We start from the raw sequence: 23,985 nt of genomic DNA on the forward strand, positions 1-23,985 counted from the left end.
ATTGAACCATAGAGTGGTGTGTGTAGTACCGTTAGCGTAAAGTTTACAATTACGTTAATCCATTGAGTATTGTGTGTAAGACCGTTAGTGTGTTGTGTACAGAGTAACATAAAACCATGGAGTGTTGTATGTAATACCGTTAGCGTCTTGTTTACAGTTACGGGAAAACATTGTTGAGTTCAATTGTTTGAGCTTGACTTCATGTTCTTGTTAGACCAACGATGACATGGGTATAGGTGCGTCAGCGTAAGTTTGTGTTTGTTATAATTCAATTTTTGTTAAACCAGCGACGTGTTGTTTGTAACTGCGTTTGCACAAGTTCGTGTTGGTTATCATATCATGTTATTGTACGGCCGACGACATTTTGTGTGTACGTAGTTGCTTAAATGATTCAATGCTATTCTAAGACCAACGATGTGTTATTGCGTCTGCGTGACTTAAAGGTGGTTATTAAAGTACGTTATTGCTAGTTCAAGGACGTGTTGGGTGTATTTTGTTGCGTAGATCTGACTGTGTGTTGGTTAGAATCTAATGTTATTATTAGACCAACGACATGTTATTAGATTGGGTTCGTTTGGTTATAATTTGTATCTCATAACGTAAATAATGAGAAAATGTGACATATGATAACACTACGTTAATTTAAACTGCGCGAATATGGGACACACTAATGTTGTGTTCTCTCGCATAGACCTAATTAATGAGAAACTTGAAGTGTGGGGCGTTATTATGTCGTGTTGTGTTGTCTAACGCAAATAATAAGAAACATGAAATATGAGCCATTGTTTCGTCACATAATAACGCAATATTTACTTGAATGAGTGTGATGCAACCGTGTTATGTTTAAAAACTTTTTAAAAGTGTGAGGGGTTGTTATGTCATAGAATAACGCAATGTTTTCTGGATTAAATGTATATTTTCTGCGCAAGTATATGGGATAATGATGCGCCCATGTTGTGTTCCCTAACGTAATTAATAAGAAACGAAGTGTGGGGTGTTGTTATGTCATGGAATAACGCGATGCTTACTTGACTGAATGTGTGATGTTTTGCTACACGAGTGTATGAGCTAGTAATGTAACTTTGTTGTGTTCTCTCTCGTAAATCTGAAGACCCCCCCCCCCCCAAAAAAAAACCAACCACCTTGAATTGTGGGGTGTTATGCCGTAGAATAACACAATGATTAATTGTAATTATACTTTTCTGCGCATGTGTATGAGCTAGTGTGTCCATGTTGTGTTGGCTAACGTAAATAATAAGATTAAACTCAAGTGTGCGGCGTTGGAATAACGGTATGCTAACTCGATTTCGTAAGTGTATGACGTAACGTTGTCGTGTTTTCTTACATGAATACAAGTAATGAGATACTTGATTAGTGAAGCGTTATTATTTTGTAGATTGACGCTACGTCATCTTTTAGATATCCGTAAGTGTATGAAGTAGTGAAGCAACCATGCTGTTTCCTAACTTAAATATTAAAAAAAAAAAAACTCGCAGTGAAGCGCGTTGCTACATGCAAAGTGAAGATAACGAACAGTGATCAATCTCATAACTCCTACAAGCAATACAAAATATATAGTTGGGCAAACACGGACCCCTGGACACACCAGAGGTGGGATCAGGTGCCTAGGAGTAAATGTAAATGTAAATCATAGATCCTTGACTGAGAGTGCGACTTTTATGTGCAACTATTTTGCTAGTAACGAGATTGTGTTGTGTTTCCTAATGTAAATCATGAAAAACTTGGAAGAGTGAGGAGTTGTTATGTCACACTAGTGTTTGTTTTCTGACATAAATACATGTAATGAGATAGTTGAAGACCATTGCATCTACCAGGTCATATTTAATTAAAGTCTACCGACAATATTATGCAATCGTTACGTTTTAGGGGCATGGTTACAATTTGAACAAATAATTGTTCAAATTTTATTTTCCCATTTTAAATGTTTACAATGCTTAATAACTAAGATATTTCTGATGGTCAACAAAAAATTGAATGACAATTATTGAGAGATAAAGCACTCACAATTTTTTTTGTAAACAAGGTAATCTTTTGTTTACATATATTGATCGGTTAATAACAACAGATACGTTTAAAACGAAAACAGATGTTACAAACACTAAAAACTATTTAATTGTGTGTAAATTGAAAAAAAAATAAATCTGCTTTGAACGAAACTTTTACTAGTGTATTTAAGCTATGTAAACAAAAAATTACACGAGCCTTGCTTACATGACAAAGAAATTAGAATTGTGATCTCTGCATCTCTTTGCAACTGAAATTAGGAAGATATGTACCATAGTTAAGCATTGTAAACATTAAAAATGTAAAATAAAATTTGAAAATTTTCACCTCAAATCTTGACTATGCCCCTCTAATGATAAAATATAATCATAATAGGTATGTTTTTTCTTTCATACTTGTAAATAATTATTACCGTTTAAAGGTAGAACGTAAGATTTGTAGCTCATGTCATGGAGAATTCTTATGATTCAACCACTATTTTTAGAGTACTAAATGTTATTAATCCATACTTATACTGCTCACCACCTCTTCATCTTGAACCGACGGGGTCAGCAAAATGATCGATTTAGGAAAACCTACCACACCTGTAGCGTTATTTCATTAGCGAATTCATGATATCACGTGTCGAATATCCACACACTATGCAATTAACGGAATTCGGAATGGGGACAAGAGAACGGCTCGACATCCTCAAAGTATTCCCTCTGTAGGCACGTTCCCGGTGTTCCTGTACTGTGTAGTATATACACACCCTATCGGGCACCTGTCCGTGACACCCCACTCCGTACCTGATAATTGGATTATTAACGAAGCCATCAAAGACAATTCTCTTTAATCTATAGATATCCCCACGCTTTCAATGTTCCCCTGTAACCTTCCAACTGCATGATGGTCCGTTATTCATTTTAAAATGATATAATTCGAAGTAATCAATTAATTGATAAATTTGATATTAGATATAAAAGAGCTATTTTATGATTATTTTTCGGGTCAATTATTTCATAATAGTGCCTATATGTATATAAAAATGCATTAAATATTCATATTGGTAAAGGATTTACCAGAATGGACACATTGCGAAGATTTTTGAAAGCGAATTTAATTCATGCTGACATGCATTTACATGTATAATGCAGACTCGTTTTGACGATTGTTTTATGAAGAAATATTACCCAACGAAAATGAAATAATACATAAAAATATGGATGGACATATTGCGATAGTTCGTTAAAAATGGTAGTAGGGAGGCCATTATTTTGTGTAGGCGGACATATAGTGACTCTTTGGGGACAAAAATTGGCGGACATATAGTGCAGGCGGACATATAAGGACAGTTTGGTCTAAAATTGGGCGGGCATATTGCGAAGGCGGACGTATTGTGCAGGCGGAGATATTGGGACTCAACAGTCTTCTAATATTTAAAGAATATTTTGACATGATTTACTCTTTGTATATAGTGAATGGTTTCCATTTGGCAATATGCTAGTCACACGATTTGGCGTTTATACTGTACAGGTATTTTACAAAGTTTTTCTAGAGATATTTTTCGAATTATTTGATGCGCATGGGTGGACACGGTGTATACAAGGACCAAAATACCATCCAGTAAGCAGTATGATTACCATTGACAATGATGTAGAGATAAAAACGTACTTCCTTGTTCTAAATGATTGTTGGGACACAAAATCTCATCCGGATATTGTGCCAAGGAAATTAAAATGTTTATGTGTATTACAATTTTAAATCAAGTTATACATGTAACGTCATTCGTCACATATCACTAAGGTGAGGAGGTTAAGGTAACAAACAACGATCAATATCAGAAATCCTAAAAAAGAATACACAATGTAACATGAACCGTTGGACAGAATAAGGTGGGAACATGACCATGTTTACACACAAACTTACGAACCCAATACACTTACACTTTCAAATTTAACTGATTAAAATCACAATTCCATTACTTGTCAGAGCTCTAATCAATTAACCGATATACACGATCCACATAGCCCTTGATATTACAATACGCTAACATCTGCAACATCGATAATGGTTCTCATGTTCACATTTCCTATTTATTGGATTTGCAAATTGTAGGAACTGTATTTCTGAGAAAAGCGCTTAAAAATTGAATAAATATGGACGCTGTAATGTACATGTTGTTCTATGTACATGTATCATGTATGACAAAAGTGAAGATAACAATCATTTATCAATCTGATAACTTTTATAAAGGTGAAGACAACAAACAGTAATCAATCTCATAACTCCTATAAAGGTGAATATAACGAAAATCGATCAGTCTCATAATTCCTATAAAGGTGAAGATAACAAACAGTGGCCAATCTTATAATTCCTATAAAGAATACAGAATTAAGTGTTGGGCAAACATAGACCCCTGAATATCCTAGAGATAGGATCACGTGTCAGACAGCGTTTAACCCAATGTATCAACATAAAATCGAACAGTAATATGGCGTTATTACAATTATTCGATTCACAGTTTGTTCATCTGAACTTTGTTTTGAAAAGTACAAACACATTTGTGAGGATAACAGTTTTCTTCATGCACATATATGTACAGTCTAGTGAGTAAATTCTAAATCTGCTGAACAGCAACATGTCACGTATGTATGTAATGTTTATTGGATTTATGAGATAACTATTCGATATCTTCACTTTTCATTCGGAATATCAAAATTTTAATTATTTATTAATATATTTTGATACCATGAAATTCTGGATAACATAGTTATATGCTGCTTATATAGCAAATTGAGATTCCCATTGAATGTGTTTTATTGTGCTATACAGAGTTATCTTCCCTTTATGCATTATAGCAGTAAGAGCTAATTGGTATGCTGCATTTAATAAATATAAATATACTACATACCACAGATGTATATGTGAAAGTTGCGGAAAATAGTTTTTCATACGTACTAGCCTTTTCATTTATAATTTTGTACGTGGGGGTAATTCTAGTATCATTCTGTTCAACTGATTATGTTTTCCAATATAGACCTATACAATACAAATAACCTAGATTTTTTTTTTTTTTTTTTTTTTTTTTTACATGTAATCCGTTATTTATTCATTTCAGATGTATTAAAATATATTGCACATGTTGGTGTTTGTCATTTCAATGTGTAGTAAGATAAGCGGTTTATATACATGTATTTGGATTTTTAAATCCCGATGCTTTATCATTAAACTAGCTATTACCATTCAAAACCAAATAGGCATGTATTAGATATTTCTAATGTTCTAATTATAATATGTATCATTGTGAATTAGGGAAATATGAAGGTACAACCAGCATTAAAAATTTATGTATTTCCGCTTCCTTGTGTAACAAACATGAGGAGTTAATGAAAGCATTACCGTTGATCACCAGAAACTGATAACCGAGGATGATGATTTGGATAAGAGAGATACTGATGGTGTCTTTGTTCATTACGTTTTCCCTGCAGTTGGTCGGCGGAAATGGTTCGTCGTGTGATGGGTAAGAAATTACATTTGCATGATCACCAGGAATAATCACCAACACTATATAATTATAAAAAAAAAACAATTTGTGAGTGAAGTAAAGGAGTATATAATTTGTTCAGGATTATTTACGTCTGTAATATATGCCCAACTATCTATTTGACCGGTCGACAGGGGATGCTTACTCCTCCTTGGCACCTGATCCCACCTCTCGTGTGTCCAGGGGTCCGTGTTTGCCCAACTATCTATTTTGTATTACTTATAGGAGTTATGAGATTGATCACTGTTCGTTATGTTTTATTGGTTAAGAACTTACATTTCCATAATGGACTCGAATTATCATTATCATTACAATATTAAACATGTTTATAAATTAAAGAAGTATATATGATGATGAGGACAATTTACATCACTAATACATGATTGTATGTAAATATTTTATTGCTAAGACATTCTTGAGTGCAAGAGGACTCTACACCTATATATATATATTATATCACATCCAATTTATCTATGTTTGTAGACCTTTCAAATGTTGCAGTGGGTACAAATGGGATAGATATACTGAAAAATGTCTCCGTATGTACATTGATATGCAAATGAAATTATCACTATCTACATGTATACTATTAAAAACACATATCAGTATATGTGCAATGATATTTCGAATTAATCTTGATGATAACAAAATGCAATAATAGTTTAAAAATCCAAACATAGATATGTATATAATAATCTTTGTGATGATTTTTAAAATTTCCTCTCCCTAACATTGTAGCCTGTGAGGTAGGGTATTATGGGGGAAATTGTACAGAGCCATGTCCATTTCCCTCCTTTGGAGAGGATTGCCAGTCATTCTGCAACTGCTCTGAAGATCAGTGTAATCATGAAAAGGGATGCTCAAAAGGCGGTAAGAATGTTTAATTATAGAAATGTACACGTATATGATTAAGAATTGAACTTAGGAACATCTAGAAATCTTCCATAATGATGTGGACCAGGATATACAGGTGTTTTTTGTGACGTAAAATGCCGGTATCCAGGTTTTGGTAGGAAATGTCAGGATACATGTTTGTGTGAACAGGAGATATGTCATCCAGTAAAGGGATGCCAAGGTCTGAAGTTTTATCAATACAAATGTTTCTACGATACATGTGCTTTTCATTGAAATACATATATGCTTTACAAGTTACAAAATAAAAACCAATATTCATCTGGAAGTAAATGAAAAGAAAGTATGAAATGATACGTTACAGCAAGTGTAGAAAATATTTTCATGGAGGTGGCAACATCACCTGCTCCAAAGTCCATAACGACCCTTATCATTTCTGTATCACTAATAGCTGATGCTGATGTTAACAGAAGTTTTTCTTCACGAGATACTTCCTCTTTTCTGTCAACGACTCCAGACATTTCAGATTGTCCTAAACGTAAAGGAAACAAACCATTACACAAAGAGACATACAATGTACTTTGCATCAGCTTAATATTTGAATTGAATTAATGCAAAGAATATTCACACCATGCTGATACGGACAATACCGCCTGACGTGTTTCATACCAATTGATGGACTGTTCTTTACATGCTCATTTTGACTACGGATTTTACGGATTGCTACTTTATCTGATCAAGATCTAGGGTTCACAGCGGGTGCGGTCGACAGGGAATGCTTACTACTCCTAAGCACATGTTCCCACCTTTGGTGTATCCAGCGATCCTTGTTTTTGCAACTTTTATTTTTTTGTTCCTCATAGTAGTTTTGAGATTGATCAAATCATTTCTACATCCCAACATTTAATGAAAATGAATAACAAAAGTGGGTTAGGTGCCTACGAGGAGGCAGACATCCAATGTGAAAACTCTGTGGTATTATATTTCGAGTTCACATGGATGTATCGAATTAACATATGAATGAAAATGAACACTGTGAATAAAAGAATCGATGAGAATACTTCTATGTATTTTGAGATAAAGGTACCTTGAAAATTTCACGAATTACCACTACTGATGAAAATTATTGAATTCTTAAGATTACTCAAATAATACAACCAAGTCCAATTTCAATAAACAAAACATTTAATTACAAGACAAAGATATACAATAGACATAAAGAAAAAGATTAAAATACTGTTGAAAAATGAAAAACCTCGACTCAAAATTGTTTCAATCCTTCAATTTGATTTAAGACCTAATGCTAATACTTTCTAGCTTTGGAACCGTTTTTTCAATAAATTTTACAAACATATACCCACAGTATTTTTCTTAAATACAATCATTTAATTTAATAATCATTTCAAACGTGTTCAAATATCTGCCATCGACCGTAGGCATCAGATGATTTCTGTTCTGGATCCTACCGATGTTAATTTAACGAAATGAAACACAGTAACATCACATAAACACACGGTGCGGTGTTGACTTTTAAGGAACAGGTGACACACAGTACAACTGGTAAGACATGACGTTGTTCCTGCTCCCGGATATTGCAATATCAACACCGCCATTTCTGACTCCATATCTTGTGTCACGTGAATATCGACAGATGAAGTTCACAGACCAAAATACATCAAATGAAATATAAATACTGCTATGAAGTACGTTACACACAGCAAAAGTGTCTTTCTTCTGATGCTAGAAACTTTTGAGTAAAGTATGACTCTTTTATAATATGCAAATAGCTCGGCTAATAAGGGGGCACAATTCGTATCTACGAAACGTCCAACATATTGTCAGAACACTTCATGGTCAAAGAGAATTATGAATTGATGTAAAATAATTTCAAGAGTTTCACATTGGCTTCAAGGCGTAAAACTTATGCGGTTCCAATGTTGATGCACCAGATGCGCATTTCGACAAATGTCTCTTCAGTGATGCTCAACCGAAATGTTTGAAATCCGAAATAATAATGAAGTATTAGAGCTATTATATGGAAAAACAGTGTGCCAAAAAAGTGAAGTCAAATTCGTTTAAGGATAAGAGATATACGTGAGGGAGATACTCCTTAATTTTGAAATGAATTTCTAAATTTTATAACAGCAATTAAATATACATCCGTATTTTCTACTATAAATTCTCCGTTTTTATTCCCAGATTAAGTAAATATTTTGTTCTCTTGTCTTCATTTTTAACTTTGCAAGTAAAATTGAAAACAGTAATGAATACAAATCAATAAACCGTGTATCTACAGGTTTGCATTTTAATCATGATGGCATAAATGTTTCAGAGACGTCAATACAAAGTGACACTGCATTAATGTGGAAAACGTTGAACGAGAAGGAAATAGGGATGGTTATCAGCATTACGACACTAGGACTACTGTTTATTGTCTTAACAGTCATGTACATCTGGGTATCTCATCGACTTCGTGTAGAAACAAATAATCGTAGGGAAGCAACAGAGGATTTTGATGAAAACTCTGGAGCATGAAAAACCGTGTAATGTGTTACAAAATGCACCGTATCAGGACATGGTGTGTTACACCTGTATTTGTATTTACCTATGATTTGTAATTGATAGACTTTTCATGCTTACATGTGTAATATTCATAATTGTATATGTAAACTGTGACTTGCTGGTTGTCTTTCAATTCAAAATAAACAATTTACGGAACATATATACATTTATAGGTATGGAAAAAGTGTCTTTTTTGTTTTATGATAATATAAAAACAAAGAACATATGGTGTTATCTATTCAAGATTGTGTTCCCTGTTGAAGATCCACAACGCCGATTTTGCAAATATGATGCTATATTATGATGCTATATATGATGCTATATAGCATTCTGAAGTAGACATCAATGTATTATACACGAGTATTTGGTCGTGATTCAGCCACATCGTTCTACAGACCATTTTTAATAGATTCAGGCCGAATTAGTCATGAAATAAAGATGTATACATGTACTTATTTTTAAATTTCTTTTTACCCTCCGTTATCTATAATAAAACAAGACGTTCAATGACGAAAAAATAGGTTATAAAACAGACGTAATTTTCGTAAGTTATGAAAAGTAATTCCCCTTGTGTTTTATGTTCCGTTTTAATAGTTTATTTTAGGTCCTTTTCATAATCACTTTCATTTTTCGAGGTAACACGTACTGTTATTACTTTTCCGAATTATCTATTAGTGTTTATTTAATCAATCGTTGGTAGTCAAACTGAGAACTTAAATCACGGTAAATTTGTAAAGATGTGGTACAAATTGTGCCACCAAATATGCCTATTCGTCACAAGGATGTTTGGCAATCCAACAACACATCACCACGAAGTCGGTTTAGGAGAACAAGAGATCTAGGAGGACCAGTCATAGCTTTTCTGGTAACTACATGGATAAATTATTATAGTTTCCATTGATTTACGACGATAGTAAACATGATTTTTCGGTACCTTCTCGTCGGCAGAAATGTGGCATATTATCCATAATTCTCACTTTATAGAACTCCATGATTAATTTGTTTGTAAAAGCACTATGCAAACATCACCTAATCTTACAACTCAAATTACTTTAATAATCTCATGAAATTAATTTTACTCTCTGAGTTGACCTAAGACATTATGGATTATTTAAAATATTTTTCGTTTAATAAAAGAAATAAAACATTTTGGACTAGGCAATGGTTGACCTTTTATGTAAAAATGCTATACAATATGCAATAATAAACCCATTGAATTCATTGTTGCATGAAAGCATGAATGGCAGATCTAAGGAAGGCCATCAACCTATTTTTTGGATTGATCCTTTTCAAAGTGAAATACACTTCGCCCTTTGTATCATAATATGTCCTGTTAGTCATCGCTTTACACTCTGGTAACAAACAGGGTGATAGATCAGGATTGACTTGATCCTCTTTAAATGTCGCTCACTGATCTTCGTCGCTTGTCAACAATCTGTCTCCTTTCAATTTCAGTGGTCAAATTCTCCGAAATGTATGGCTTCTTGGGAAAGGAAACAAACTTAATCTCTGTCCTGGTTTCACATTGCAGTTGAAAGAAGCGCATTGGACAGTAATTGCAGGACCTTTCGATGTAAACACGTAAAGTTGGTCTGCCGCTGCAACCTAATATGAAAATAAAGGTAACGAACAGTGATCAATCTCATAACTCCTATGAGAAGAATCCGTGAAATGCTGACTTTAAACAAGACTGTTGAAACACCTGCGCCATCACCTTGTTTGTCAGTAGCCTCCATCGGTTTAGAAACTGACCATACATAGAACAAGGTTTTGCCAATCGAACAAGATATAATTGAGTTGAGAGATGTAAACACCATACCTGTATGTAGGTGATAATAGAATGTTGCTACATAGATATGGGAAGTTGACGTTGGAAAAGTTGAAGTCATCCCATGTTTGATAAAGATGACTTGTTAATTTACCATTGATATTTATTTTCAATGCAATATCGAAGTAGGAAGGAGACGTAGTTCCTTTTATTTCGAGTGCATATGAATATATCGAATATCTGACGTGTATCATAGCAATTGCCACGCCATTCTTTACACACTGATTTTAACTGCAGATTACTCTATTTACATGATCAAGATGTGGCCGGTTGAAAAGGGATTCTTACTCCTCCTAGGCACCTGATTCCACGTCCGGTATATCTAGGGGTATGTGTTTGTCTAACTCTATATTTTGTTTTCCTTATACATGTGGGGTAATGAGATTGAACAATATTCGTTATCTTCGCCTTTCATTTAGTAGAAGAAATAAACTCAATTCCAATCAGGTAACGGTTGATCTTTTTATGTGAAAATGGAAGTCTATATCTATTGTTGGACCCATTGAATACAATGTTCCATGACAGCATATTCAATTTTGGATCTGTAAGGTATGATATTTGCAAAACACTTTTCATTAGTTTTTTTTTTTATCAAAATGCACCCCGTTCTCTTTGTAGTGTATGAATTGCCCCATTAACCAGCACTTTACACTTTACCTGGAACCAAATGGCTGATGTTACAACAGCACCGATGGGAAACTGATCCTTCTTAGATGATATGAGAAACATAATCCGTCCTGATTTCACATTGCAGTTCAAAGCAATGTATTGTACCATAAATGTAGGGCTTTTCGATGTAAACACTGTCTGTCATGCAATCGTAAGTTGTCTCAGAAGACGTTATGAATTACGGGTGATAACTCATGTTACTTCACCCCCGTTTCCAGGGGATCAGAGGGTCGACCACCATCGTCACCTTGCCGCAAGAAACCTAGTGTAGCAGGGCCCCTACTGGGCTACACCATCATCATCATGTTACTACATAATTTTCGATCGCCCAAGTTTGATAACGCCAAGTAAATCATGCAGAGTGATTTTCGTAAACATTGCCATGGAGATCAATCCATACATTAATGACGTACATTTTTGGGTATAAGACTTTAAACGTGGATGCCATACCAGGCGCGATAAACTACTATTTCTCTCTTAGAACTACATATGGGAATGGATGCCTGTTATCCTGAAACTGCTTTAAAGGATAGAGTAATCATGCAAAATGATGCCCCAAACGTTGTAAGAAAGTGTAATTATATGAATATATCGAACTTGGAGACAACCTGGAATGATGGTCAATGATTATCTTGAAAACGGTTGCTTGTTTACGTTTCAGATTGTACGTCAGCATATGTATGTGACTTTTGTGAAGTTGATACAAATACTTCATTATCCTACCTGTGCTAATTTGTACCTACTTCTATGTAACAAGCAAACGAATATACTTTACAACTCACACTAAACATATTCATTTAAAAGTAAATAGAAATAAAGCATAGAATGCTGTGTTAAGGCATTTCTTGAAAATATTGTCATGGAAGGGGTAACAACACCTGCTTCAAAATCCACAGGGTGATCCACAACAGTTCCATGTCAATCAGACATGGTGCTGATGTCCACAGGATATTTCTACAAGAGATATGGCACTTGTTCTATCTACGAATCCAGACATGCAGAAAAGTGAAGCAAATAAAAATGCAATACCAAGTACATTACGTACATTAACACCATGCTCATACGGCAAGGGCAATACGGACTACACTGATGAAAGGTGAAGATAACGAGCAGTCATCAACCTCATAACTTCTATAAGCAATACAAAATAGATAGTTCGGCAAACACGGACCCCTGGACACACCAGAGGTGGGATCAGTTGCGTAGGAGTAAGCATCCTCTGTCAACCGGTCACACCCACCGTGGGCCCTATATCTTGATCAGGTAAACGGGGTTATCCGCAGTCAAAATCAGTGTGCCAAGAACGGCCTGACAATCGGTATGAAACATGTCAGACAGCATTTTACCCAATGATAGGTTGTATTGACGTACTACCTACCTACCTAGTCCTTGTTGTGCCCGTGGGCACATAGGGCAAGGACTAGTTTCTTCCACTCCTCTCTGTCTTTAGCAGTCTTTTCAATTTTGCCCCATATCATGCTAACCTCTCTCATTTCTGTTTCAACGGTCCTACTCCAGGTGGTCTTTGGACGGCCTTGCTTTCTTTTTCCTTCTGGAGTCCATTGAAGTGAGACCCTAGTGATGTCATTGATGGGTTTCCTTAACACATGCCCAATCGATCTCCAGCGGTATTTCATAAGTATGGTGCGCATATCTGAGAATTTTGTTCTTGCATGTAAATTCTCATTTGCTATTTTTTTTTAGGCCAAAATACCTTGCAGATCGTTCGGAGACATCCATTGTGGAAGCTTGATATTTTATTGATGTCTTTCTCCGTCATCCTCCAACAATCCGTTCCGTACAACAGAACTGGCAGGACACAGCTGTTGTATAACCTCATCTTGGTGTTCTTGCTTATGCTGTTTGACTTCCAGATGTTCCTAAGATTGATAAAGGCACCTCTTGCTTTTTCTAATCTTGCCTTGATGTCTACTTCCGCACCACCATCTATTGTAACAATGCTACCCAGGTATTTAAAAGATACTTTCCAGATTTTTACTATTAATCTGTATTCCTTGTGGATGATTGATATTCAAAGACATAACCTCTGTTTTCTTTATGTTGATGTGCAATCCAATTTTGACGTACTAGATCGTTATAACGACCATAGAATTTGCGAAATCCTGACTTCAATCGAGACTGTTGAAACCGCTTTACCATCACCTTGTTTGCCAGTAGCTTGCCTCGATTTGACAACTGACTATTCGTAGAAGAAGCTCTTGCGTATCGAATCAATTGAGAGATATAAACACCATATGCAAGTGATAATGGAATATTGCTAAATAAATATGGGAAGTTGACGATGGAAAAGCTGAAATCATCCTGTTTGTCATACAGTTGAGTTGTCAGTTTGCCGTTAATGTCTACTTTCAATAAAATATGTAAGTTTGAAGCAGAAGTGGACAGCTTTGTGATGTCTTTTATTTCGAGCTCACAGGGATATACATGTATCGTATCAAAGTCAATGTAAAACTTATACGGTACCAATTTTGATGCACCAGATGCGCATTTCGACAAATAATGTGTCTTCAGTGATGCTCAACCGAAATGTTTGAAATCCGAAATAACTATGAAGATTTAGAGCTAAATATACCCCAAAACTGCGTGCTAAAAATGGAGCCAAATTCGTCCAAGGATAAGAGCTATGCATGAGGGAGATAATCCTTAATTTTGAAATGAATTTCTAAATTTTGTAACAGCAATTAAATATATATCCGTATTTTCAAGCTAGTAACGAAGTACTTAGCTACTGGGCTGTAGAGGCCCTCGGGGACTAACAGTCCACCAACAGAGGCCTCGTTCCAGGGGTCATAATATCAATGTATTCACTTATTTTTGTCGAAATTGTTTGAAGTAATTTCCCCCACTGAGCTTGTGAGCCCGGGGGTTGTGTAGAGCAATGTGTCTATCCTTCTTTTGGAAAGGATTGTCAGCTATCCTGCAGCTATTGTATAGATCAGTGTAATCATGCAAAAGGGTACCAAAAAAAGCGGTAAGAAATTGTGATTTTATAAATTGATATGATGGAAAATTAAAAATAACGAGCAGTGACCATTGTCATAACTCCTATAAGGAATACAAAAATAGACTGTTGGGCAAACACTGACCCCCTAGATATATCAGAGGTAGGATCAGGTGCCTAGGTGAGTAGGCATGCCCTTTCGACCGGTCACACTCACCGTAGGCCTGATAAGTTAAGTCGTACGTTGAATTATATTTACCATTAAACAAATGACGTTTGAATAAAGCACTGTGTAGGAATACAAAATTACAAGTAAATAAATTAATTATAGAACGCCTCGTTTACAAAAACGATCATAAAAATTTACATTGAGTCAGCTAAGTATTCTAAATGAATTACTACGAAGTAAATTTCCTCCGCACTCACAAGGCAAGGACGTTATATACTACAATGATCGAGATTAAATTCTTTTGCCATTTGCGATACAAAAGGGCATCATTATGTTCGAGGAAGAGTATCTTCAGTCACGTAATATGAATTTTGATTTATATGCATCATCTCAACAATCTGTAGCTCTAAATTAGAAGGACCAGATTGAAGGTAGGTCAGTAGAGCCCTTTGATATCTAGGATTAAATTACAGGTACATTATTCTTCTTAATATGATAATATTTGACCTTGGGCAAGGTATTGGTACCTCCTTGTCAAATTATAAGAACTGAAATATTTGACACATTTTTGTTTGTGTTTCTGTGGTTCACAATTTATAATATACTGCAATTGGAAAGAAAATAAATTGTAGAAGATTTCAAATGGGAAATTATGTTATTTGTGCTTTGCCTACGGATGGAATTTGAATCCCGATATTAGAATTGTCGGAGTGTTCCGCCTTATAAGATGCAAAACATACGATTTACAATACTTTGTATTTGTGCTGATTTTCGCATGAAAGCTACGTAACATCATGCAAAACTAAAGTGTATTTTGGAAATTGTACGATGAGTCGGGATAGGGAAAAATATCCCGCTAAGCTTTTGGAATGTCATATCCTGGAAAATCAAGAAGTTTTATTCACATTCATATGCCTTGGAGGTGAATGAAGTATTTAATTTTTCTAACATCAGACCAAACGTGAATTTGGAAATTCCCAAAATGACATACTTAGTAATTGATTATTATTTGTTTGTTGACCAATGAAAGTCCGCGGCTCTGAGTTTTGGACTAGATTTTACACTCTGTCTGTAAACAAAGATGACCGACCAGGTACCGTTCTGTAATATCTACAAGCTGTTTTCGATGTTTTGAATTATTCAATTATGCCATAATACCATTGTGTTCATTTTCGTAACGCCAATACGCAAGTTTAAAAATCCTCAAATTTGGGATATATCTAATCGACATATGAATGAAAGCATTCTTGGCAATAGCTAAAACGTCGTCGATATATTTAAATGTCGATCGGACGGCCACAGCAAGATAGTTTCTCTTCTCATGTAGAAGCTTTTGAATAATTATCTTCATTCACACATTAATATCATGGTTGTTTTTGGCTTCTTGGGCAATATTAAAACAAGTATTGAAAAAATATTTTAGTCCGTCATGTTTCTACATAATCTATATATTTTTTAACTTAATCATGGTGATAAAAATGTTTTAGAAACTTCAGTTCAAAGTGACGCTGCATCAATGTGGAAAACGTTGGACGAGAAGGAAATAGGTATGGCTATCAGCATTACGACGCTAGGACTACTGCTTCTTATCTTAACATTCTTGTATATCTGGGTATCTCATCGCATTTGTGTGAAAACAAATAATCGTGAGAAAGCAACAAAAGATTGAGATGAAAAGTCTATAGCATGAAAAAACAAACAAACGAGTAATCCGCTGTTATAAAGTGCAATGTATGGGGAAATGGCGTGCGATGGTATATTTGTTTTTATTCATGTTTTGTCATTAATAAACTTTTCACATTTCATCATTTATATTTTTAGATGTAAATTGTGAAATGCAGGTTAATTTTCAGTGAGTGTATGATGCTATATGTGTATGATTCCCATCGCTCATTATGCACTAATGATACCGTCATGATAGCACTGTAAACTAGACATTAATTCTTGAGTATGTCATTGGTCGTAATCTACCTGCATCGGTGGATGGCCCATTTTATCGAACCAGACCGTATTAGTTACGAGATGATGATGTGTTTTGCCCTTAGTTGTCTGTGATAAAATAATATATAGAGTTCAATGTCTATAACATTTGGTTATAAAGTGAGCGTTGTTTGGGATGAAAATTATGAATGTGTTAATTCTAAGTACATCCTTTAACAAAATAGAGTTTACAGGAAATGCTCTAATAAGTACTCTGTTGTTCAATATAAGGCTATTCATTTAAATGATTACATGATACATCGTGTGAGTGACCATTGTAAACATGTATCTATGTAGAAGTACATGATGTATATACTTTTACAAAAATGTTTGCATTTCATCTCTCGCTTATGATGATTAAGAGAAGACAGATGTTGAATTAATCATTCATAAGTAATCAGTATTTGAGTTCATACAAGTACATTTGCTTGGTAATGAAGACTAATTTGCAGGACCAGGCTTTGTAACCGTAAAATGTGACCATCACGTAAAGCTATCGGAAAGTCGATCGAGCTGATGATAGGAGTTAACGCAGCTGTTTATGGAAAATTTTGTATGGAAACACCCTTGCTATTCAGATGCAGAATCATTCATAGCTTCTCAGTTTCTTTCATTGACAAACATCCTCTAATACTTAAAGAATACTGTGACGTGATTTACTCTTTGTAAATAGTGAATGGTTTCCATTTGGCAATATGCTAGTCAAACGATTTGGCGTTTATATTGTACAGGCTTTCTACAAAGTTTTTCTAGCGATATTTTTCGAATTATTTGATGCGCATGGGTGGAAAAGGTGTATACAAGGACCGAAACACCATCCCGCAAGCAGCATGATTACCATTGACAATGATGTAGACATAAAAAAAACGCACGTCCTTGTTCTAAATGAGTTTTGGCACACAAAATCTCATCCGGATATTGTGCCAAGGAAATTTAAATGTTTATGTGTATTACAATTTTAAATCAAGTTATACATGTAACGTCATTCGTCACATATCACTAAGGTGGGAAGGTTAAGGTAACAAACAACGATCAATATCAAAAATCCTAAAAAAGAATACACAATGTAACATGAACCGTTGGACAGACCAAGGGTGGGAACATGACCATGTTTACACACAAACTTACGAACCCAATACACTTACACTTTCAAATTTAACTGATTAAAATCACAATTCCATTACTTGTCAGAGCTCTAATCAATTAACCGATATACACGATCCGCATAGCCCTTGATATTACAATAAGCTAACATCTGCAACACTGATAATGGTTCTCATGTTCACATTTTCTATTTATTGGATTTGCAAATTGTAGGAACTGTATTTCTGAGAAAAGTGCTTAAAAATTGAATAAATATGGACACTGTAATGTATATTTTGTTCTATGTACATGTATCATGTATGACAAAAGTGAAGATAACAATCATTTATCAATCTCATAACTTTTATAAGGATGACAACAACAAACAGTAATCAATCTCATAACTCCTATAAAGGTGAATATAACGAAAAGCGATCAGTCTCATAATTCGTATAAAGGTGAAGATAACAAACAGTGGCCAATCTTATAATTCCTATAAAGAATACAGAATTAAGAGTTCGACAATCACGGACCCCAGGATATCCTAGATATAGGATCACGTGTCAGACAGCGTTTAACCCAATGTATCAATATAAAATCGAACAGTAATATGGCGTTATTCAATTATTCGATTCACAGTTTGTTCATCTGAACTTTGTTTTGAAAAGTGCAAACACAATTGTGAGGATAACAGTTTTGTTCATGCACATATATGTACAATCTAGTGAGGAAATTCTAAATCTGCTGAACAGCAACATGTCACGTATGTATAAGTTATGTAATGTTTATAGGATTTATGAGATAACTATTCGATAACTTCACTTTTCATTCGGAATATCAAATTTTAATTATTTCTTAATATAGTTTGATACCATGAAATTCTGGATAACATAGTTATATGCTGCTTATGTAGCAAATTGAGATTCACATTCTATGTGTTTTATTGTGCTATACAGAGTTATCTTCCCTTTATATATTATAACAGTATGAGCTAATTGGTATGCTGTATATAATATATATAAATATACTACATACCACAGATGTATATGTGAAAGTTGCAGAAAATAAAATGTTATACGTACTAGCCTTTTCATTTATAATTTTGTATTTGGGATAATTCTAGTATCATTCTGCTCAACTGATTATGTTTTCCAATATAGACCCATACAATACAAATAACCTAGATATTTACATGTAATCCGTTATTTATTAATTTCAGTTGTATCAACATATTTTGCACATGTGAATGTTTGTCATTTCAACGTGTAGTAAGAGAAGCGGTTTATATATTTGCGGCTTAACAAGAATCTCAAATCAGAAAACATGTGCTCTTAAATTCTGATGCTTTATCATCAACTAGCTATTACCATTCAAAACTAAATAGGCATGTGTTAGATATTTTGAATGTTGTAATTATAATCTGTATCATTGTGAATTAGGGAAATATGAAGGTAAAACCAGCATTAACAATTGATGTATTTCCGCTTCCTTGTGTCGCAAACATGAGGAATTAATTACAGCATTGCCGTTGATCATCAGAAACTGATAGCCGAGGATGGTGATGATTCGGATAGGAGGGAGACTGATGGTGTCTTTGTTCATTTCGTTTTTCCTGCAGCTGGTCGGTGGAAATGGTTCGTCGTGTGGTGGGTAAGAAATGACGTTGCATGATGGTCCGGAATAATTATTGAAATTATATGATAATAAAAAAAGAACCAATTTGTGAGTGAAGTAAAGGCGTATACATTTTGATCAGGATTATTTACGTCTGTAATATATGATTGTATGTGAATGTTCTATTGGTTAAGAAATGACGTTTGCATAATAGTCTCTAATAACAATTTATGTGAATAGAGTGAAGAAGTATATATAATAATGGGGACTATTTATATCAGTAAGATATGAATGTAAATGTTATATTGCTAAGACATTCTTGAGTACAAGAAGACTCAACGACTATATATATCATATCATCACATCCACTTTATCTATGTTTGTAGACCATTCAAATGTTGCAATGGGTACAAATGGGATAGAGATACTGAAAAATGTCTTCGTATGTACATTGATATGCAAATGAAATTATCAATATCTTCATGTATATTATTTTAAAAACATAGCAGTACATGTACAATGATATTTCAAATTAATTTTGATGATAACGGAGCAATTTGATAGTTTAAAAATCCAAACATATAACTGTATACAATAATCTTTGTGATATTGTTATAAAAATTTCTTTTCCCCTGAAATTGTAGCTTGTGCGATAGGGTATTTTGGGGTAGATTGTACAGGGCGATGTCCCTTCCCCTCCTTTGGGAAGGGATGCCAGTTAGTCTGCAACTGCTGTGAAGATCAGTGTAATCATGAAAAAGGATGCCCAAAAGATGGTAAGAAAGCTTAGTTATAGACATCTTCACCTTGCATGTATACGAGTATGATTAAGAATTGAACTTAGGGACACCTAGAAATCTTCCACAATGATCATCTTCAAAAATGTTGATTGTTTGCATTTCAGATTGTGGACCAGGCTATTTGGGTGTCTTTTGTGACGTAAAATGCCGGTATCCAGGTTTTGGTACGGAATGTCAGAATAAATGTTTGTGTGAACAGAAGATGTGTGATCCTGTAAAGGGATGCCAAGGTTGGAAGTTTTATCAATACAAATTTTCTCTATGATACATGTACTTATCATTGAAATAAATACATATATATATATACTTTACAAGTTACAAAATAAAAACACATATTTATTTGGAAGTAAATGAAAACAAAGAATGAATGGTATGTTACAGGAAGTTTAGAAGATATTGTCATGGAAGTGGTAACAACACCTGCTCCAAAGACCAGGATGACCCCTAACATTTCCGTATCACTAAGACCTGATGCTGATTTTAACAGAAGTCTTTCTTCACGAGATATTTCCTCTGTTCTGTTAACGACTCCAGATGTTTCAGATTGTTCTAAAGGTAAAGAAAACAAAACCACAATGCCTTCTTTACACAAATATACATACAATATTCTTTGCATCAGCTTAATATTCAAAATGAATTATTGCAAAGAAAATTCACACCGCGCTGACAAGGACAATGCTATCTGGCGTGTTTCATACCAATTGATGGGCCATTCTTTACACAATCATTTTGACTTCGGATTGTGCGGATTTCTATTTTTTCTGATCAAGATATAGGGCTCACAGTGGGTGTGACCGGTCGACAGAGGATACTTACTCCCCCTAGTCACCTTACCCCACCTCTGGTGTATCCAGGGGTCCGTGTTTTCCCAACTTTTAATTTTATGTTCTCTGAATTAATTTTATGTTCTCTGAAGTTGAAATAAAAAATATGCTAGAGTTCCTCATTGACAATATCTTCGTGGTCTTTGGTGATCAGGTCTTCCAACAGTCTGTTGGAATTCCCATGGGCACGAATTGTGCTCCTTTGTTAGCTGACCTGTTTTTATATTCATATGAAGCAGAATTTATACAAAAACTTCTACGTGAGAAGAAAAAATATATCGCTGTGACCTTCAATTCGACTTTTAGATATATCGATGACGTTTTGTCTATTAACAATGATAGCTTTCATTCATATGTCGATTTGATATATCCCTGTGAGCTCGAAATAAAGGACACCACAGAGTCGTCCACTTCTGCTTCATATTTAGATATTTTATTGAAAGTAGACATTAACGGCAAACTGATAACTCAACTGTATGACAAACGGGATGATTTCAGCTTCTCCATCGTCAACTTTCCACATTTATGTAGTGATATTCTATTATCACCTGCATATGGTGTTTATATATCTCAACTAATTCGATATGCAAGAGCTTGTTCTGGGTATAGTCAGTTTTTAAATCGAGGTAAGCTACTGACAAACAAGTTGATGGTACAGGGATTTCAACAGTCTTGATTGAAGTCAGCATTTCGCAAATTATATGGTCGTTATAACGATCTAGTTCGTCAATACAACCTCGCACTGGGTCAAATGCTGTCTGACGTGTTTCATACCGATTGTTAAGCCGTTTTTGGCGCACTGATTTGACTGCGGATAACTCCGTTTACCTGATCAGGATATGGGGATCACGGCGGGTGTGACCGGTCAACAGGGGATGCTTACTCCTCCTAGGCACCTGATCCCATCTCTGGGTTGTCCAGGGGTCCGTGTTTGCCCAACTATCTATTTTGTATTGCTTGTAGGAGTTATGAGATTGATCACTGTTCGTTATCTTCACCTTGCATGTTCCCATTGAATGGAAATGAATGTAACAAAATGGGACCAGGTGCATAAGAGGAGACAGACACTCTGTGGTATGATATTTCGAGTTCACATGGATGTATCTAATTAACGTATGAATGAAAATGAACACTGTTAATAGAAGAATCGATGAGAAATACTCGTATATATTTGGAGATGAAGGTACCTTGCAAATGTCATGAATTATCACTACTGATGAAGGGTTTACTCAAAAAAACACAACCAAATCCAATTTCAATAAACAAAACATTTAATTACAAGACAAAAATATACAATAGACATAAAGAAAAAAAAAGATACTGTTGAGAAATGATAAATCTCGACTCAAAATTGTTTCAGTCTTTCAGATTGATTTAAGTCCTTACGCTAATACTTTCTAGTTTTGGAGCCGGTTTTGAATAACTGTTACAAGCACATATTCACTATACTTTTCCTAAATACAATTATTCAATTTGAAAATCAATTCAAACGTGTTCAAATATCTGCCATCTTCCGTGAGCATCAGATGATTTCTGTTCTGGATCCTGCCGATATTAATGTTACGAAATGGAACACAGTGACACCACACAAACACACGATGCGGTGTTGACTTTTACAGAACAGGTGACATACAGTACAACAGGTAAGACATGTCATTGATCTTACTCCAGGATTATACAGTACCAATACCATCATTTCTAACTCCAACGTGTCACCATATCTTGCGCCACGTGAATATCGACTGATGAACTAATCCGGGTCCCCGTACTTAATCTTGTTCCGTCAGTAGTGTTTTAAGACAAACCCTCATCCCTATGACGCTTGACAAAAGGGTGAGAAAATAGCAACAAAGATATAACTTTCAACATAACAAAATACTGCAAGTTCACATAACGAACACGTGTTACTAAATATAAATATCAATAAAAAATTCCAGGTACTTGTATATTGTTATAATAAACACAATTTAAAAAAACAAAATACATCAAATGAAATATAAATATTGCTATGAAGTACGTTGCACAGAGCAAAAGTGTCTTTCGTCATATGCTAGAAGCTTTTGGATGAATTCTGCCTTGTTTAGAATATAAAAATAGCTCGTTTATGAAAGAAGCACAATTCGTACCTATGAGACGTCCAAGAGATTTTCAAAACACTTCATGATCGAAGACAATTAAGAAGTTACGTCAAATAATTTCAAGATTTTTACATTGGCTTCAGGGTACTATAAATTCTTAGTTTTTATCCCAGATTAAGTTAATATTTCGTTTTCTTATCTTCATTTTTAATTTTGCAAGCAAAATTAAAAGCAGTATTGAATACAAAACCAAATACTGTGTATTTATAGGTTTGCATTTTAATCATGATGGCATAAATGTTTCAGAAACGTCAATCCAAAGTGATGCTGCATCAATGTGGAAAACGTTGAACGAAACGGAAGGAGGCATGGTTATCAGTATTACGACGCTAGGACTACTGTTTCTTATCTTAACAGTCATGTACATCTGGATATCTCATAGACTTCACGTAGAAACAATTGATCGTAGGAAAGCAACAGAGGATTTAGATGAAAATTCTACAGTATGAAAAACGGGTAATCTGTTATAAAGTGCACTGTATCAGGACATGGTGTGTAATGCCTGTATTTGTATTTAACTATGCTTTGTAATTGATAGACCTTTCATGCTTCATTATGTTATATGTAAACTGTGACTTGCTGGTTGTCTTTCAATTTAAATAATAAAATCAGGAATTATATAAATACATTTATGTAAACTGTGATATGCTGGTTGTATTTCAATTTGAAATAATCAAACTACTGAATATATGATACATTTATAGGTAAGGGAAACCTGTCTGATTTATTTTATGTTAATATAAAACAATGAACAAATGGTGATATCTGTTCAAGATCCAGACCCCCCCAATTTGCAAATATGATGCTATATCTTTATTATAGCATTCTAAAGTAGACATCAGTGTCTTATATACGAGTATTTGGTCATGAGGTAGCCACATCGTTCTACTGACCAGTGTTATAGACTCAGGCTGTATAAATCAGGAAGTAAAGATGTGTCTATATTTGGAAAT

The 23,985-nt window shown here is 34.6% G+C and overlaps 2 protein-coding genes across 3 annotated transcripts; both read left to right on the top strand.

The window, feature by feature from the left end:
- The first annotated feature begins 4,999 nt into the window (after positions 1–4,999).
- LOC125674650 (multiple epidermal growth factor-like domains protein 11) lies at positions 5,000–9,128 on the top strand. Its single transcript, XM_048911908.2, has 4 exons — positions 5,000–5,527; positions 6,035–6,090; positions 6,290–6,421; positions 8,736–9,128. The coding sequence occupies exons 1-4, from the start codon at positions 5,436–5,438 to the stop codon at positions 8,936–8,938; spliced, it is 483 nt and encodes a 160-aa protein (XP_048767865.1). The 5' UTR covers positions 5,000–5,435; the 3' UTR covers positions 8,939–9,128.
- A 10,060-nt stretch (positions 9,129–19,188) lies between these two features.
- LOC125674639 (multiple epidermal growth factor-like domains protein 10) lies at positions 19,189–23,649 on the top strand. Of its 2 annotated transcripts, none has more exons than XM_048911890.2 (5): positions 19,189–19,302; positions 19,915–20,046; positions 20,175–20,300; positions 20,452–20,625; positions 23,279–23,649. In XM_048911890.2, the coding sequence occupies exons 1-5, from the start codon at positions 19,212–19,214 to the stop codon at positions 23,479–23,481; spliced, it is 726 nt and encodes a 241-aa protein (XP_048767847.2). In that variant the 5' UTR covers positions 19,189–19,211; the 3' UTR covers positions 23,482–23,649. The 2 variants fall into 2 exon arrangements, with proteins under 2 accessions (XP_048767847.2, XP_048767848.2); XM_048911891.2 differs by having other exon boundaries at positions 19,191–19,306.
- The last annotated feature ends 336 nt before the right edge of the window (positions 23,650–23,985 follow it).

Source organism: Ostrea edulis, chromosome 3 (assembly GCF_947568905.1).
Source record: "Ostrea edulis chromosome 3, xbOstEdul1.1, whole genome shotgun sequence".
Lineage (NCBI taxonomy): Eukaryota > Metazoa > Mollusca > Bivalvia > Ostreida > Ostreidae > Ostrea > Ostrea edulis.